General features: G+C 44.2%; 1 protein-coding gene across 1 annotated transcript in view; it reads left to right on the forward strand.

Moving 5' to 3' along the window:
- Nucleotides 1-17,770, forward strand: part of LOC137435166 (intermembrane lipid transfer protein VPS13C) — a 169,416-nt gene that overhangs the window by 83,798 nt on the left and 67,848 nt on the right. The window contains exons 14-21 of the mRNA XM_078785116.1: nt 806-977; nt 1,162-1,224; nt 2,408-2,543; nt 13,792-13,889; nt 14,581-14,723; nt 14,896-15,121; nt 16,606-16,720; nt 16,823-16,959. Of these exons, the coding sequence (XP_078641242.1) occupies nt 806-977; nt 1,162-1,224; nt 2,408-2,543; nt 13,792-13,889; nt 14,581-14,723; nt 14,896-15,121; nt 16,606-16,720; nt 16,823-16,959 (1,090 nt within the window). The remainder of the gene's footprint in view (nt 1-805; nt 978-1,161; nt 1,225-2,407; nt 2,544-13,791; nt 13,890-14,580; nt 14,724-14,895; nt 15,122-16,605; nt 16,721-16,822; nt 16,960-17,770) is intronic.

Genomic DNA, 17,770 nt, shown 5'->3' on the forward strand with positions numbered 1-17,770 from the left:
TGTCCCAGATACAAACCGTCACCCTGGTGCGTCACAGGTACTCACCTGGTACTCACCTGGCACTCACTGGTACTCACCCTGGTGCTTCACAGGCAGGCCGTTAAATCAATGAGTAAATTGATCCCGTGTTATTTCTCTCCTCAAAATATCCCATGGTACCTTTCTAAAGGATAAACCATTGTGTGCCGTTACTCTGGCCAAATTCCAAATACCTGCCTTGTACAATTGTCGTGAATCAGTGGCATAGCATATGAGAACCACCTTTAGAGGCCATTTTTCTCCACAGAGCAGGGGTTTGCCTTTTTCAGGCACCGTGGTCCCCTTTTTGAAGGTATGTTTTATGGCCGGATGCCCATCCTGCCGCCAACCCTGTTAGTCACCTCTTGCGACACACAGGGAATTACCAGTGAGCTGGTACTCAATTTACCGACCTCGGAAGCATGAGTTTCTGAGTCAACCCCCCTGGCGTTAATTCAGTGATCGACCGCGATTCAAACCCAAGATCCTAGGATCCCAAGCCGGCACCATAACCGCTAAGCCAACACCAGGCTTATATCATACGTATATAGCATATAGGGCACCAAATAATATCAAGTCGGTGTCATAGCTGTGCCTTGGCCGAGTGATGTTGCAACCTGCAGCCAGTTACTGCACGTTGTATTTCAACAACTTTCCTTTCTTATTTAACACACCACTTATTGGCCATGTCATTTTGACTTTTTTTTGACAGTTTTGTCGTTGTTTTGGTTTGTGTTGCCATTACTAATGCTGTAATTTTGTGTATATATATGTATGTTGACTGTAGGTGGCAGTATGCCATTACTTCGGTGCGCAAAGAGATGGTTGGGCGGAAACTGAAAATGTGGTCTTGGTCATGTATACGGAGGCACCGTGAGAAGTTGAAGCAGTACAAAGATCTGTACATGCAGAAATTGTCCTCGAAGAAACCTTCTGAGGAACTACTCTCACAGCTAAGGGTATGGTCTGCAAAAAGACTAGTTCAAGGCTCGTGGACTTCCTTTTGCAATTGTGTAATTAAATAGAGGTGAAGTTCAATGTAGTTTGTTCGTTGCATAAGGTAATTGGTTTGTGCTAACACTGAGGTACTTTGTTCACCTGCTTTTGCTGTTTTGTGAATTATTTTTGTTTTTATTTTTGCAGACCCTTGAGGAAGATCTGGATGTCCTCAATATTGTGCTCGGCCGCCGGCATGCTGAATCGCAGGTGTGAAGTGGTACACTGCTGTTTATCTCCACGGACCTGACGTCATTTTTCCCAGTTTTCATTTGTATAGAAGTGAAAATTGGCTTGCGTGCACATCTGAGTTCATGATTCTTTGATCCAGGTTCAAATTCTTCATACTGTATTGACTTGTCCATTGCCTCCTAACATTCCTTCCAAAGTATACCATCACCAATTTTTCCTTATCTTACATGTGATATACGTACGAGCAAAACTCCTCCATGAGACTTCATTTCTAGAAAATACATACCGCTGAGCATGTTCTCCAACTTAAGATGTGTGCCAAAAATTGTCTTGTATAAAATATAGTCTGTCCTCAAAGAAAAAGCTACTGCAGCCATTTACCACAGATCCTCCTGATACTCTCTCCAGCAAACCACCAGAAAGTGCATCTACAGGTCAGATTAACAAAGAAAACATCCAATGACAGCTTGTTGTATGTCTCTGCCGATGAAGTCGCCGGAGGCATTACGCTTTCCGGTTGTCCGTCTGTCTGTGATAGGTTTTTGTTCGCGCGATAATTTAAGAACGACTGAAGTGATCCAAGTCAGACGTGGGACAAGTATGTTTAATGATGTAAAGATGAACTGCTTACATTTTGGGCTCAAGAGGTCAATGGTCAGAGGTCCCGTTGGGTAAAAATTCTGTTGCTGTGCTAACTTGTGAACTAGTGATGGGATTTTGACCAAACTTGGTATCAGTATATATTATGATGAAGAGATGAACTGATTATAATTTGGCATCAAGAGGTCAAAGGTCATGTCAGGTAAAAATGTGATACTTAGCCGAAGGGATTTAAATCTTAAACAGCAGAAAGGAGGCCATGAGGCCCATCAATGTCTGTGCTATGGTTACCAACATATGGTTGTTTGTCCATGCTTTATTCTTTTTTATACCGAGTATCAAGAAAGGAAGCAGCATGCACCATTTTAAAAGCAAAAGTCTTTGGGAAGACTCAGTGACATTTGCCTGCTGACATTTGAACCACTGAGTCTCTGACCTCCCAGATTCAGAGTAGACACTCTAACCAATACATCACTGAGTCTGGTGTGTCTTGCATCTTGCACACCAAATGTTTTATGTCATCATGAAGGGTGTTCCGTGCTCAGAATTGTTTTCTTGAAATATGGCTTATGTTAACAAATCCGGTTTTGTTGCATGGCAGGTTTTGAAACAAGGTCGTAAACTGGCGGGTCACAGTGTTTCAGAGAAATCCAAGGCAAAAGGAGGCTGGTTTGGGTCCTGGTGGAGCAAGAAAGAGGAGGTCGATTCTCCAGAGAGCAGCAAGTCCCTCTCGCACAGTGAGCCCATCCCCCCCCAACCCCACCCTCACCCATGATCCAGAGCACCACGACACCCTTCCCACCATGGCCTTCTGCCGAATTCTTCACTACCCCCTCCCTGTCTCAAAATATTTTATGTTTAGCCCCTCTCTTTTTTTCCACATGTGTAGCTGTCTTCCAAAGTCTGTTGTGTCAAAATCTACCCTTCCAACCTTCAAGCCAACCATGATCTCGTGTTCTGTCATATATATGTGTATGTATGTATGTATATATGTATGTATATATATATGTATGTATATATATATATATATATATATATATATATATATATATATATATATATATATATATATATATATATATATATATATATACAGTGCATTCAGAAAGTATTCAAACCCCTTCACTTTTTTCACATTTTGTTATGTTGCAGCCTTATGCTGAAATCGTTTAAATTCCTTATTTCCCTCATTAATCTACACTGAATACCCCATAATGACAGAGAAAACAGGATTTTAGAAAGTTTTGCAAATTTATTAAAAAGAAAAAACTGAAATCACATTGACATAAGTATTCAGACCCTTTGCTATGACACTTGAAATTTAGCTCAGGTGCCTCCCATTTCTCTTGATCATCTTTGAGATGTTTCTACACCTTGATTGGAGTCCACCTGTGGTAAATTAAATTGATTGGACATGATTTGGAAAGTCACACACCTGTCTATATAAGGTCTCACAGCTGACAATGCATATCAGAGCAAAAACCAAGCCATGAGGTCGAAGGAACTGCCGACAGAGCTCAGAGACAGGACTGTGTCGAGGCATAGATCTGGGGAAGCCTACAAAAAAATTTCTGCTGCATTGAAGGTTTCCAAGAACACAGTGGCCTCCATAATTCTTAAATGGAAGAAGTTTGGAACAACCAGGACTCTTCCTAGAGCTGGCCGCCCGCACCAAACTGAGCAATCGGGGGATAAGGGCCTTGGTACGAGAGGTGACCAAGAACCCGATAGTCACTCTGTCTGAGCTCCAGAGATCCTGTGTGGAGATGGGAGAAACTTCCAGAAGGACAACCATCACTGCAACACTTCACCGATCTGGGGTTTATGGCAGAGTGGCCAGACGGAAGTCTCTTCTCAGTGAAAGACACATGAAAGCCCGTTGGGAGTTTGCAAAAAGTACCTGAAGGACTCTGACTGTCAGAAACAAGATTCTGTGGTCTGATGAAACCAAGATTGAACTGTTTGGCCTCAATTCTAAGCATCATGTCTGGAGGAAACCAGGCACCACTCATTACATGCCCAATACCATCCCAACGGTGAAGCATGGTGGTGGCAGCATCATGCTGTGGGGGTGTTTTTCAGCAGCAGGGACTGGGGGACTGGTCAGGGTTGAGGGAACAATGAACGGAGCAAAGTACAGAGATTTGTTTTTTTTGGATACAGAATCGAGGCTCGTGAAAGAGCTAACATTTATCACACAAACAAATCAAACAGACAAACAAAGTATATAAAAAGGGGAGCGGTAGACAAGATGGGGAGAGAAGGGGAAGCACACAAACACAACATTTGAGAGCAGGGACATCGGGAGATCTGTGGGAGGGAGAGGGCTTGGGGGGAGGAGGCGTGGGAAGGTTGGGGGGAGAAGTATAAAACGCAAGGACTTCCAGGAAAGAAGTTGGTATTTCAAAAAAGTGGATTTGGGGTGAAATTAGCGGGGGTAGAAAAGATCAAGGTTTTGGATGGGGGAAGATAAGAGATGGTGGTGAACAGCTGTTTTAAAGACCTGGAGGGAGGAGTGGGATTGAAGAGAGTGATGGAGTTTGTTCCAGAGGCGGGAGAAAAGAGGAATGAAGGAGTGAAGGTGAGCAGAGAGTCTTTATTTTGGCAGTTTAACCATAAGAGGGTTGCAGGCAGATCTTGTGCGACCTGTAGGAATATTTGGCGAACAGAGCCCAGAGAAAGCTGGGGGAGCAATGTCGGAGAGGAGTCTGTGGAAGACAGAAAGACCACCAACCTGCCTGCGGTGAGTGAGTGAAAGGCCCTCGGAGTTAGCTTCATCGCGGGAGATTCCAATGATTCTGAACGCTTTGGTTTCAACAGCGTGGACGAGCAAGGTGTGAGGCAGGAGCACCAGCCCAGAGGGGAGAGCAGTATTCCATTGAGCTGCAGATGAAAGCCTTGTATGTGGTGAGGAGCTCAGGTGTGCCAAGGAAGGACTTCGCACGACGGAGGATGCCCAGTCGGCGACTGGCTTTGGGGGCCAGATTTGAAATGTGGTTTTCCCAGGAAAGATCATGGCAGATAGTGAGACCCAAAAGCTTGAGTGACAGAACTTCTTGGAGAGGATTATTCAGAAAGTGGATGGGAGGGTTGTCCAGTCGGTCTTTTCGGAGAGACATCGTAAGAGTGTGAGATTTGTCAGGATTGAAAGACATGTTCCACTTGTTTGACCAGTCTGTGATTTTGTCCAGGTCTGCAGAGAGTGAGGAGGCTGCAGACTGCCGATCTGAGGGATGAGGTATGGAGCCGCAGAGAGTGGAGTCATCAGCAAAGAGATAGAGAGGATTTTCAAGCGAATCAGAGAGATCATTGATGAAGACCAGAAAAAGCACAGGGCCCAGAACACTGCCTTGGGGAACTCCAGCCTGAACAGGAAGAGGAGATGAGAGAAACCCATTCAGGGCCACACGTTGATGACTAGAGAGGACGTCCGCCAGCCATGCATGGAGATTTCCATGGATACCATGGGAGGAGAGTTTGGTGAGCAGAGCGTTGTGCCAGACCGTATCGAAGGCACGTGATATGTCAAGGGAGACAGCTCTAATTTCCTGTTTGGCATTGAGGACCTCCATCCGTTGTTGAGACAGCAGAAGCAGCATGTCCAGAGTAGAGTGACCTGGTCTGAAACCAAATTGATGATCAGAGATCAAGCCATTGGAGAAGAGGAAAGATTTCATATCCAAAGCAATGATGGATTCCATGACTTTGCTGATAATTGGGAGCAGGCTGGTTGGTCTGTAGTTGCTAGGATCTGTTTTTGCACATTTTTTGTGCAAAGCGGTGATGTTGGCTGATTTCCAAGCAGATGGCAGATGACCTTGAGCAAAAGAAAGGGTGAAGAGAACAGAGAGAGGGAGTGAAAGAGCAGAAGAACAGGATTTTAGAACCCGTGGGCTGATGCCGTCAGGTCCAGTTGCAGAATCAGAGTCGAGGGTTGACAGAAACTTTTCCACCTTGTCAGGAGGAAAGGACACAGAGTCGAGGAGCTGCTGGGTACTGTGGGTATAGAGAGGGATGGGTTTGGGACACAAGATTTAGAGGCAAACACAGAGTTGAGGCATTCAGCTTTTTCACGTGCGGAGTCAGCTGTGTAGCCATTTGAGGTAAGGGAGGGGATGGAGGGGGAACAAACACCAGAAACAGATTTGACCAGATACCACCCGGATTTGGAAGAGGGAGACAGATTTGAGAGTTCGGTCTTGAGAACGGAGAGATATTGTTTCCTGGCTCTCCTGAGGGTGGACACACACTTGTTTCGGGCTTTGTGAAAGGAAATGAGATTTCCTGCCATTGGATTCGCTTTCCAGCAGGCGAAGGCAAGTTGTTTCTGGGCAACAGCCTCACCACAAGATTCCATGTACCATGGACGGGAGGAAGGGTATGACAACTGAAGACGAGATGGGATAAATCTGTGCATGAGAGAGAGCTATTTACTTTAGAAGAATTCCCAGGATGAGCTGATGTCAGAGGCGGTGGAGATGGGAGACCAGTCCAGATGATTTATGGCTGCTTGAAGACCGTGCCAGTTGGCCTGAGTGAAATGCCAGACTCGTCGACGCTGAAGAGGTTCTCTGAGAATGGTCAGAGAGATGTCCACTTTAACAAGCACATGATCAGATGAGCCGATTGGAGCAGAAGAAGAGCAGCAGACATTTGCAGGGATGTTAGTCATAACCAAGTCCAGAAGAGAAGATGCTCCGTTGACTGAGATCCGGGTCGGGAAATTGACAGATTGTGTCAGTCCCAGTGAGTCGCAGAAGTCCTTTGCTGAGGAGCCATGGCTGGTGAGAGAAGTACCCACACCCAGCCAACTGGCATGGTGACAATTGAAATCACCACATATGAGGAAGAGAGAGTTGGGATGAGTAGATAGGAGTTGGTCCATATTATCAGACAGCGAGATGTAGATGGAGTCATCACTGTTTAGTGGACCGTACAACATACATATGAACAAAAGGTGGGAGTGAAGGGGAAGCTGTAGCCAGAGGTATTCCTGGGGGTGAAGTGGAGAGAGGGCAGTGCAGGGCGAGTGAGGAAGAGAGTTTTTGATAAAGATAGCAACCCCGCTTCCAGGACCAGGCTCAGGTCTATCATACCGGAGGAGGGAGTAACCCGGGAGAGATACTAAGGAATCAGAGACATCATGAAGTAGGAAAGTTTATGTTAAGCAGATCAAGTCTGGTTTGTCAGAAGCAACCTGTATGGAGAGATCAGTCAAGTTTGAGCGAAGGCCCCGGATGTTTGAGGTCCATACCGTTAATGAAGAGGAAGGGGGAGCATCGGATACAGAACGGGGGAGGGGGGGGGAGAGGGGTAGGGTAAGATGTGGAAGAGGAGGAAGAGGTAGGGAGAGCTGTTGAGAGTTTGTCAGACATTTTAGAATAGCTCGGAGAAAGGGAAGGATGGGGCGGACAAAATGTTTGATGGTGATTGGATGAGGCACAGTGAGGTGTTATTTGAGGAGGGGGAAGAGCGAGGCAGAAGGTTGGGAGAGATGGAAGGGGGAAGAAGCGGGGAGGACGCTTTGAGGAGGAGGGGTGAAAGGGGGTAATGGAGAAGAAATGAGGGTGGGAGTCTTGAAGGGGAGGGGCGAGGGGGGAGTTTATGAGGGGAGGGGTTAGGGGGGAGTTTCGGAGGGAAGGGGCAAGGGGGGGGATTTGAAAGGGATGGGAGATGGTGGAGAATCGGAGGGGAGGGGTGAGGGGGAGTTTTTGAGGGGAGGGGCGAGGGGGAGTCTAGGAGGGGAGGGGTGTGGGGGGAGTTTAGGAGGGAAAGGGCACCGGGGGAGATTTGAAAGGGATGGGTGATGGGGAAGATTTGGAGGGATGGGGCAAGGGCAGAGATTTGAAAGGGATGGGTGATGGGGAAGATTTGGAGGGGAGGGGTGAGTTTGGATTTTAGAAAATGTACGATTAATGGGAAACGAACATTTATTGCAAAATGTGTTTCTTGTGACCTTCGAGTCAAAAATACGTTTGAGGACGGTGGAGTGCAGTTGAGTTTAGGGAATGTAGAAAAGAGGAGCTGGCAGAGATGGAATTTTTTGTTGGAATGAATAGTGTTACGGGGTCCTCCCCTATCCTCTGGTCTCGGTAAACCTCCAAACCCCCAGGAAGTCCCCGGCAGAAAGATGTGTGGTCCTGGGTTGAAAACAAGCCAATCAATAACGAGTCCACACCAAGAGTTACGAACCAATCACAATATATTATAAATCCCACACAGGAATCACGACCCCAATTAGTACAGCACTTCACCATATAATTCCTATCTACAGGTGGCACCACCTTATCGAGTCCCTTAACCCCCAAACTCACGGCTCTTTCCCCAATGTCTCTGTACTCCTCCCAGGCGACGTCGATTCGCTCCAGCGATCGTGGAATCAATTTCCGATTCCAATCAGTTGAGGCAGATTGATGAGTGTAGATTGATGAGGGAAAAAATGAATTTAAACGATTTCAGCATAAGGCTGCAACATAACAAAATGTGAAAAAAGTGAAGGGGTCTGAATACTTTCTGAATGCACTGTATATATACAGACTTGGCATTTAATATGGAATATTTTTTTTGTGAGGGTGAACTTACTTTTCAAGATGTCTTAGAACCAAAAGTTCATTGGAATTATGTTGAAATTATTCTAGATTTTGTTAGTGACCTTTAAAAGAAACAAAAACCACATTTGACATTTCGAAACAAATAAACTGATCCTTGAAGGTGATGTAAACTGATATCGAACTCAATTCAGGACAGTACTGTGTTAAACTTCTGTACGTTTTCCAGAAGTATCTCTTTATTTTGCACATTAGCCAAAAAAATTTATTAACAAAAACAAAAGTTAAATTACGACTGGGATTACGGACAGTAAAATTACAGTTCAGTACTTCGTGTAACCCCCACGAGCATTCAGGAGAGCACGTACACGTTGAGGCATGCTGTTCACGAGATTTGCCAAGGTTTGGACAGGAATCGCTTGCCATGCAGTGACAATAGCCTGCTGCAATTCACGCACAGAGGACGGCTGCTGGTCCAAGTGGTCGATTTGACGCGCTAATTCTGCCCACAAGTTCGTTATCGGATTCATATCCGGGGACATGGCAGGCCACTCCATATGCTCTACACCACGGTCAGCAAGAAAGTGTTGGATCATGCGAGCACGATGAGGCCGTGCATTGCCATCTTGGAAGACAAAGTTTCCTCGAAAGGCTGCACGAGCAAATGGAAGCAATGTTTCTTCCAGAATGGCCCTGTACTTGAACTGGTTCAGGTTTCCATTCAGAACAACCAGGTCAGTTTTGCCCCCTGCATGAAAAGCAGCCCAAACGGTCACCCCACCACCTCCAGCTTGGACTCTTGGCACTATACAATCTTTGTTGTAGGCTTCATGCACTTGTCTGTGCACTCGGACGCAGCCATCTTGACGATAGACCAGAAATCTAGACTCGTCACTGAAGATCACGTGATTCCAGTGTCCTGGCTACCATTGACGGTGCTCTCTGTCCCACTGCAATCGGCGCTGGCGGTGTTGTCTGGTCAGGCGTGGCTTTCTCAGTGGACGCCTGGCAGGATAGCCTGCTTGAACCAGTCGTTGGTTGACTAGCCTTCTGGATACAGGCACATTTGTCAGTTGCTGCCACTCAGCCCTAAGCCGATTAGCTGACTTGGTGCGGACATTGCGGACTAACCGGTGCAGCTGCCGATCATCCCTCCTTGTGGTTCTGCGGGGACTTCCTGGCCTCAGTATTGGAGTAGGGACACCCCTCTGAGCATTTCGTTTCAGGATCTTTGACACCTGACCTTGAGTGAAGCCATACTGCCGAGCAATAGCACGCTGTTTCATGCCGTAATTTCGTAAAGCCACCACTCCATGACAAACAGCATTGTCGAGTTGACGGACCATCGCCAGAGGAAGCGGCAATAACTTTTGGAGACGTGCAGCAGTTGTTTTCCACTAATACAGAACGCAACAACCCTTGTATACCCGACTGTGAAGCCAATCATCAAATGCACCTGTCCGTACATTTTGCCACGCCACCTGTGATATAATCCTGTTGTTGACTTCTTGCTGCGACAGACAATCAGTGACATGGTTCTTTTAATAAATAAATCACCAAAGTGTAAAAGAAACTCACAAGATTGATATACTGAGTTAAGAAAGTAAACCCAAGTCAAGAAAAAAAAAATATTCCATTTTAAATGCCAGGTCTGTATGTACAATCTCCCTTTGAACCATTTTCTGCCCCATTATACTTGGCAACTCCACTTGTGCTGTCCTTTTTTTGTATATAAAAATTTCAAGGTCATTGGAATGTTTCACGATGAAGCCGAGTCTATGGGCCTATCACTTCACCATCACTGACAGGTTGGTACTCTCTCTCTCTATCTCTATCTCTATCTCTCTATCTCTCTCTATCTCTCTCTATCTCTCTCTATCTCTCTCTATCTCTCTCTCTCTCTCTTCTTCTGCGTCATTTCTGTTTTTTCACCCTCTGCCCTCTCTGTGCTTCCCACCCCCTATCCGTGCTTTCCACCCCTTCTCCGTGCTTTGTACCCCCTCCCTCCAATTATCTGCAGAACACACATGGTCCACCAGCAACCTGCTGCAAGACCCATGATCTTCAACAGAGACCCAGCTTTCTGACACTGGGTTGAACATTGCTTTTCAAAATGCCGTGGTAATCTCCTGATTTCATGATGCCATACACACATTCAAGGCATCCAGTGCCAGAGGCAGCACAGCAACCCCAAAACATCACTGAACCTCCTCCATGTTTGACTGTAGGGAAGGTTTTCTTTTCTTTGAAGACTTCATTTTGTTTTCTGAAAACATAGAGATGATGTGCTTTCCAAAAAAGTTATAATTTGGTCTCATCTGTCCACAGCGCATTCTCCCAGAAGGATTTTGGCTTGTTCAGGTGTGTTTTGGAAAACTCCAGTCGGGCTTTCTTATGTCTCTCTCTCAGCAGTGAGCTCCTACCATAGAACCCCCTTTCATTGAGTTGGCGACGGATGATGTGAGTTGAAACTGTCATACATTGTGTCTGAAGGTCAGCTTGAATTTGTTTGGCAGTTGATTGAGGTGCTTTCTCCACCATTCGAACAATCCTGCGCTGCAATCTTCCATCAAGTTTTGTCTTGCTGCCACGTCCAGGGAGGTTGGCAACAGTGCCATGGGCCTTAAGCTTCCTGATAACATTGCGTACGTTGGACACAGGAACATCAAGGTCTCTGAAGATGGACTTGTAGCCTTGAAATTGTCCATGCTTGGCTTCGATCTTGTCTGACCTCCTCAGACAATTCTCTGGTTTTCTTTCTTTTCTCCATGCTCATTGCACACAGTGACACAAAACAGCAGAATGACTTCTTTTCTCTATTCAAACTGGTTGAATGAGTTATTTTTATATTGCAGGCATCTGCAACTCACCACAGGTGAGTTCAATTCCTAAGTAAAGGAGAATCACATGCTTGAAATCTAATTATTTCTAACAACTTCTAAAAGGTGCCAATAATATTGTCCGGACCATTTTAGGATTTGTGTGTGCAATAAGCTAAGATTTAGTTATTTTTTCAGCTTTTTTGTTTTGTGCCACTGCAAACCAAAGCAATACATTTATGGATACCAAATTTTTTTTTAATTTCAACAATTTTCTGGAAGAAATGGTGCATTATTTGAAAAAAGTGCAAGGGTGCCAATATTTTTGGCCACCACTGTATATAATTTAAGAAACAGGAAGTCAATTCCTGCGTGGGGCTAGTGTGAAAAAATTCTGACAACCCGGGACTCGGACCCAGGAACCTCATCACTTACGCGGGGACAGCCCACTGAGCTATTGAGTCTCCGGGATATCTTCAGAGATTTCTCACACCAACACTGCGAGCTTTATAATGGCCGATGTCTTACGTGCCTGCTGGGCAGACCCCGGATGTGAGTGTATGTATGTGTATGTAAGTGTGTGAAAGTGCATTGAAGATGAACTCATCTAACAATCGCATCTAACTATATATATATATATATATATATATATATATATATATATATATATATATATATATATATATATATATATATATATATATATATATATACATATATATATATATACATACATACATACATACATACATACATACATACATACATACATACATACAGTGAAACCTTGACTTACGAGTGCACCAACTTACGAGTTTTCCGAGATACGAGCCGTCGCTCGGGCGGTTTATTGCTTTGAGATGCGAGCCGAGATCTGAGTTACGAGCTTACGCCACCCGCCACCAAGTGGGTTCCGGTCACGTGGTTATCTTGCCGTGCAAGCATCTCTGCCATATATCGCTGCTGCTTTGTTTTCGCATTTTGGTTATTTTGGAGCTTACGCCACCCGCCACCAGGTGGGTTCCGGTCACGTGGTTATCTTGCCGTGCAAGCATCTCTGCCGTATATAGCTGCTGCTTTGTTTTCGCATTTTGGTTATTTTGGAAAATTTCTTAGTTTTAACCATGGGTCCTAAGAGTAAGAAATTGAGTGCCAAGGGCAGTACTGAGAAGAAGAAGAGGATGATGTGCTTGGATATAAAACACGCAATCGTCGAAAAACATGAGCGAGGTGTGCGTGTTGTCGACTTGGTGAGGCGGTACGATCGTAGTACTTCTACGATATGTACGATTTTGAAGCAGAAGGAGTCGATAAAGGCTATAACGCCAGCCAAGGGCGTTACGATTATTTCAAAGCTCCGGACCTCTATCCATGAAGAGATGGAGAAGTTGTTGTTTGTGTGGTTGACGGAGAAGCAGCTCGCAGGAGATACCGTGACCGAGAACATCATGTGTGAGAAGGCCCGAGACATTTACGGGGATTTGGTGCAGCAGGCGGCGGGCATGGTGAGGCAGCAAGCTCGGATGTGAAGGCAGCTGAAGATTTTATTATAACTTTTGCCGAACTGATAGAAGCCGAACGATACATCCCCCAGCAAATCTTCAACTGTGACGAGACAGGGCTCTTCTGGAAAAAGATGCCGAGGAGGACGTATATAACGGCAGAGGAGAAGAGCATGCCAGGCCACAACTTGTTCAGAGTGCCGGCGATAGCTCGCCTTCTCTTTGTGGAAAACACGGTGAGATCCTTAACATCCAACAACTAATGGGACGCAAACGGGGCGCCCCGTTTAGCGGTACACACATTGATGAATCACCCTGCCTGTGAAACACCGACATGACAGGTTATAGCTGGGTCGGGATTCAAACCCAGGCTGGACAGTTTAGAGTCAAGTGTGCGTACCTCCAGTCCAGGCCATCCTGCCAACTTGTATGCTGCATACAGGTGAAATATAAAGCGCGAGATATTTTTATATATACTGTATATTTAAAAAAAAATTGGTGTGGTTTTTGGCGGGCTGGAACGGATTAATAGCATTTCAATGCATTTTAATGGGGAAATTTAATTTGAGAAACGAGCAAATTGAGTTACGAGCTCGGTCACAGAATGAATTAAACTCGTAAGTCAAGGTTTCACTATATATATATACATATATATATATATATATATATATATATATATATATATATATATATATATATATATATATATATATATATATATATATACATACATACATACATACATACATACATACATACATACATACACACAAGCTCAATCGCCAGCGACACAACTATATATATATATTTTTTTTCCTACAAAGCTATGTCTATACTTGATAAAGCTGAGCATAAGGACATTGGAGACAGATTAGTGTGAGACCTAGAATTTCAATTTATGTTTTCACGCTTATTCTTAAAAATCACTGATATCTATCTGATTCACACTTTTTTACCTTGTAAAAACTTTTTTTATCCTTGCCGAATAAATACGATCTTTTAATAATGCAATGGGTTAGACATGCATTTATCAATTTTGGCATACCCCTTTACTTTTTTGCCATTGCTTCATCGCATTTGCCAAACATTTCCATCACTAACACTTGATCTATCCAGGTGTCGATGAAATGCTTGGAGCAGAAGAGAGGACGAAGTTGTACACTGCTATCGGCTACAGTGCGAGCACTGCTGCAGATCCAACTCTTCCACATGAGGTCTGTCATATTTATTGTTGGTGCTGGTGGCTGTTGCCAATTTTTTTCTCATTCACTGTCTGGGATAGGAATGTTGATATATTTAGGGAAGAAAAGTACTCAAACTAAAATCTGATTACATTCTCACCAAACCTCTTCCTTTTTCTTTTTTTTCTTTTTTTTTTGAGGATTTTTTTTTTAAAACATTTTTCTTTTTACATATCTTAGACTATAATGGAGAATTGGTGGCAGGACCAGTTGCCCACAATTATGTTTTTCTTTTCATGTGTAGGATCTGAATTGCTAAGGAAATTGGTCAAATCTCATCGCTTACAATAGCTGTTGCGATTAGTAGGAATGGTTAGATGTCCCTGCTGCTGATGGTTGAGAAGTTTACGTTAATTTAGAAGTAGAAATAAGAGGATTTGCTGGAATTGAGGATCATCTATAAAGGAGTGATCATGTCATGGACTCATGGTACTAGAGATTCTGGACTCAGTAGGTATTTGATGATTTGAGTGAAGGATGTGTTGTCCACAACCATATTTAGACCAAGAGATTTAACATTGATTAAGAATAGGTTTTTTGTGTGTGGGGTCAGTGGGAGGGGGTTAAAAATGTGTTGTTGGGTTAAAAATCTACAAACATCAAAATCATGTTTGTACTAAGTGAAGGATTGGTAAGCATAGAGTCTTGGTGTGTTTTGTTGCAGTATGTTGCACACATTGTACAATTTCACCTGATGAGCGCTTCATTTGCAATGCACAATGGCCCCCACCAGCCACCTCTTCTCAAGATCCAGCTCCTTGGCTTCCTTGCCACCCTCAGCCAACGACCGTCCGCAGGCGCTATCAAGTAACTGTTCTCATTTTCATTTTAAGTGGTTGTGTCCAAATCCTCCTTCGTTATTTGTCTGTCTTTTTTCTTTCCTTAACGTTTCGCCATTATCCCGACTGAAATGTTACTCTTCTCTCTAGTACTATATCATTATGATGTCATATTTTTTTTACACTTTCTTCGTCGGCAGGTTGGAGACTCGTCTGGACCATGTGCACATCATAGGAAAGGGGCAGGCAGATGGAGTTCCTCACTTGCTCACGTCACAGACTCTTACCTCACCAGCTTCTAACACAGCACAAACTCCTGCATCCACCGCCCTGCTGCACTTTGCATTTGAGACAAATCCACTGGATCGGAAAGCTGACCAGCGCCTCACGGTTGCTGCTCAGCCATTGGAACTGGTGTACGATGCTGTAAGTCTTCAAAAGCATCTGCCTAGCTTGTGAGTAAGTCACAAGTAAGATTTAGGTATCTGGTGTTAGAATAAAGGTACGAAAGTGATTCAAAAGGTGTCGAGGCATTTCCAAGATGGCCACCGAGAGGGTTTCTGGAAGAGCATTATGTTGAGTAGAATCCAGATTTCATGAAGAGCAGAATGGCAAAATGGGCTGCATAATTATGTTAATGAAACATGAGCATAAGGTTCAGACATTTTTACCAGTTATTTACGATTTTACCATTGAAGGCACTGCCCAACAGTATGGAGCACAAAGGCAGCACCCTTTCCTTTGAGCTGTCCAGACTGAGTTGGATTATCGATCTGATTGTAAACTTGTATTGGTGTTTCATAGGTTTTGCATTGAGCATGCTATTCCTCAGGTGGAAGTTAAGCTGGGGACTTGTCTGCTAGCATTGATTGCTAATTCTCCAAAGACACAGTTGGTCCTTCAAAGTCAAGATCGTCGAGTTTGGCAACCTGGCCAAATTACATAAAAACCACCTTTAGAGGCCATTTTTCCCCGCAAGCGGGGGTTGGCCTTTTTCGGGAACTGTGGTTGTTGTTGTTTTTCGGTCCCCTTTTTGAAGCAATGTTTTACGGCCGGACGCCCTTCCTGACGCCAACCCTTTTTGCCGCCTTTAACGACAAACAGGGAATTACCAGTGAACTGGTACTCAATTTGCCGACCTCGGAAGGATGACAGGCTGAGTCAACCCCCCTGGCGTTAATTCAGCGATTGACCGGGATTCGAACCCAGGATCCTAGGATCCTAAGCCGGCACCCTAGCCGCTAGCCCAACACCAGGGCTAGCCCAACACCAACACCAGACATAGTTGTTCTTTAATTGGTTCCAGGGCTCGTCAGTGGAATGGTGAAAGATTTGGGCCAATTTTAAATGCTTTATGAGCTGCTAACCCTACTAATGGAACATGGCTGAAGCAGAAGATATTATTGAGGATTCTGTCTTCAGCAAAACCTTCTTCGTGCAGTGACAAAGCAATACAAGGACACTTGAGTGGTCTCGGATGTTGTGGATATTTCATGAACTGCAAGTCCACGCTTCATTGTTGATTACTGTATTAAGTGCCATCAGAGAAACGTGGAATGGACATGTAAAGGCAGTGTCGCTGTACTATATCTTGGTGACCACCAGAGGCAGAACATTTGAGACACATTCTCATAAAACAAAGGGTTTATTCGACCACCATCACCAAGCTGTACCAACCAGCGTATGACCAGTCCACAGCAATCACCGGCACCGATTGGATAACCCAACAATATATCACAGTCAACCAAACACCTCTGATTAAGAAATCACACTTGCATCCGAAGGAAGTGGTTCAGTCTGGCATTTTTAATATGATGATGATTCATCAAAAACAAAGTATCAGAGACTGTTTTGAAACATTTGGTCTTGATTGTGCATGCGTATCACGTGCAATGTGCTTGTTTCCACAGCAAACGATGTTGGCCATGGTGGAATTTTTCCATGTGCCAAATCCCCCTCAGCTTGACCAATTAGCAGCGACTACAGTCAGCAAGCTGCAGGACATGAAGGAAATGACAACTGCAGGTCAAGTCTCATTTAACCATCTTTTTGTCTTCTAAATGTTTTTCGAATCCTTGTAAAGTTGATTTTTGTTTTTGTAAATCCCACTTTCCATTTCTTCATCAGGTGTCCAACACATGATACAGACTCAGCGGGTGCTGGACTTGAGCATAGAACTGAAAGCATCTTACCTGCTGATTCCAAGTGGTGGCTTCTTCCAGAAAAACTGCTCCTTACTTATCCTTGACTTTGGAAACCTGCAGGTAAATGCGACAGTGCCTACAGAAATTATTCACATCCCTTGGCTTTTCTCACATTTTGTTGTGCTACAGCCTGAATTTAAAATGGATTAAATCGAGTTTTTTTGTCACTAATCTACACCACAATACTCCATAATGTCAATAGAATTTTAAAGATAAACTTTTACAAAATAATTAAAAATGAAATACACAAATATCTAATTTACTTAAGTATTCAACCTCATGAGTCAATACTTTGTGTATCACCTTTGGCAGCAATTACAGCTTCGTATATTCTTGGGTATGTGTTTATCAGCTTTGCATATCTGGATTTGGGGAGTTTCTCCCATTCTTCCTTGCTGATTTGTTCATACTCTGTCTAGTTGGATGGGGAGTGTCGTTGAACAACAATCAAGTCTTTCACAGATTCTCAATGGGATTCAAGTCTGGGCTTTGGCTTGGCCACTCAAGGACTTCCACATTCTTGTTCTGAAGCCATTCCAGTGTTGCTTTGGCTATATATTTGGAGTCATTGTCCTGTTGGAACATAAATCTTTGCCACAGTTTCAGGTCTTCTGCACTCTGAAGCAGGTTCTCTTCAAGGATGTGCCTGTATTTGGTTCCATTCATTGTTCCCTCTATCCTTACAAGTCTCTCAGTCCCTTCTGCTGAAAAGCATCCCCATAGCAGATGCTGCCACCACGATGCTTCATGGTAGGGGTGGTATTAGATTAGATGGGTGATGAGCTGTGCTCGGTTTCCGCCAGATGTAGCACTTTGCATTCAGGCCATAGGGTTCAATTTCCATCATCAGACCACATAATCTTTTGTCTCA

This window comes from Myxine glutinosa, chromosome 9 (assembly GCF_964187855.1).
Source record: "Myxine glutinosa chromosome 9, kmMyxGlut1.1, whole genome shotgun sequence".
Classification (NCBI taxonomy): domain Eukaryota; kingdom Metazoa; phylum Chordata; class Myxini; order Myxiniformes; family Myxinidae; genus Myxine; species Myxine glutinosa.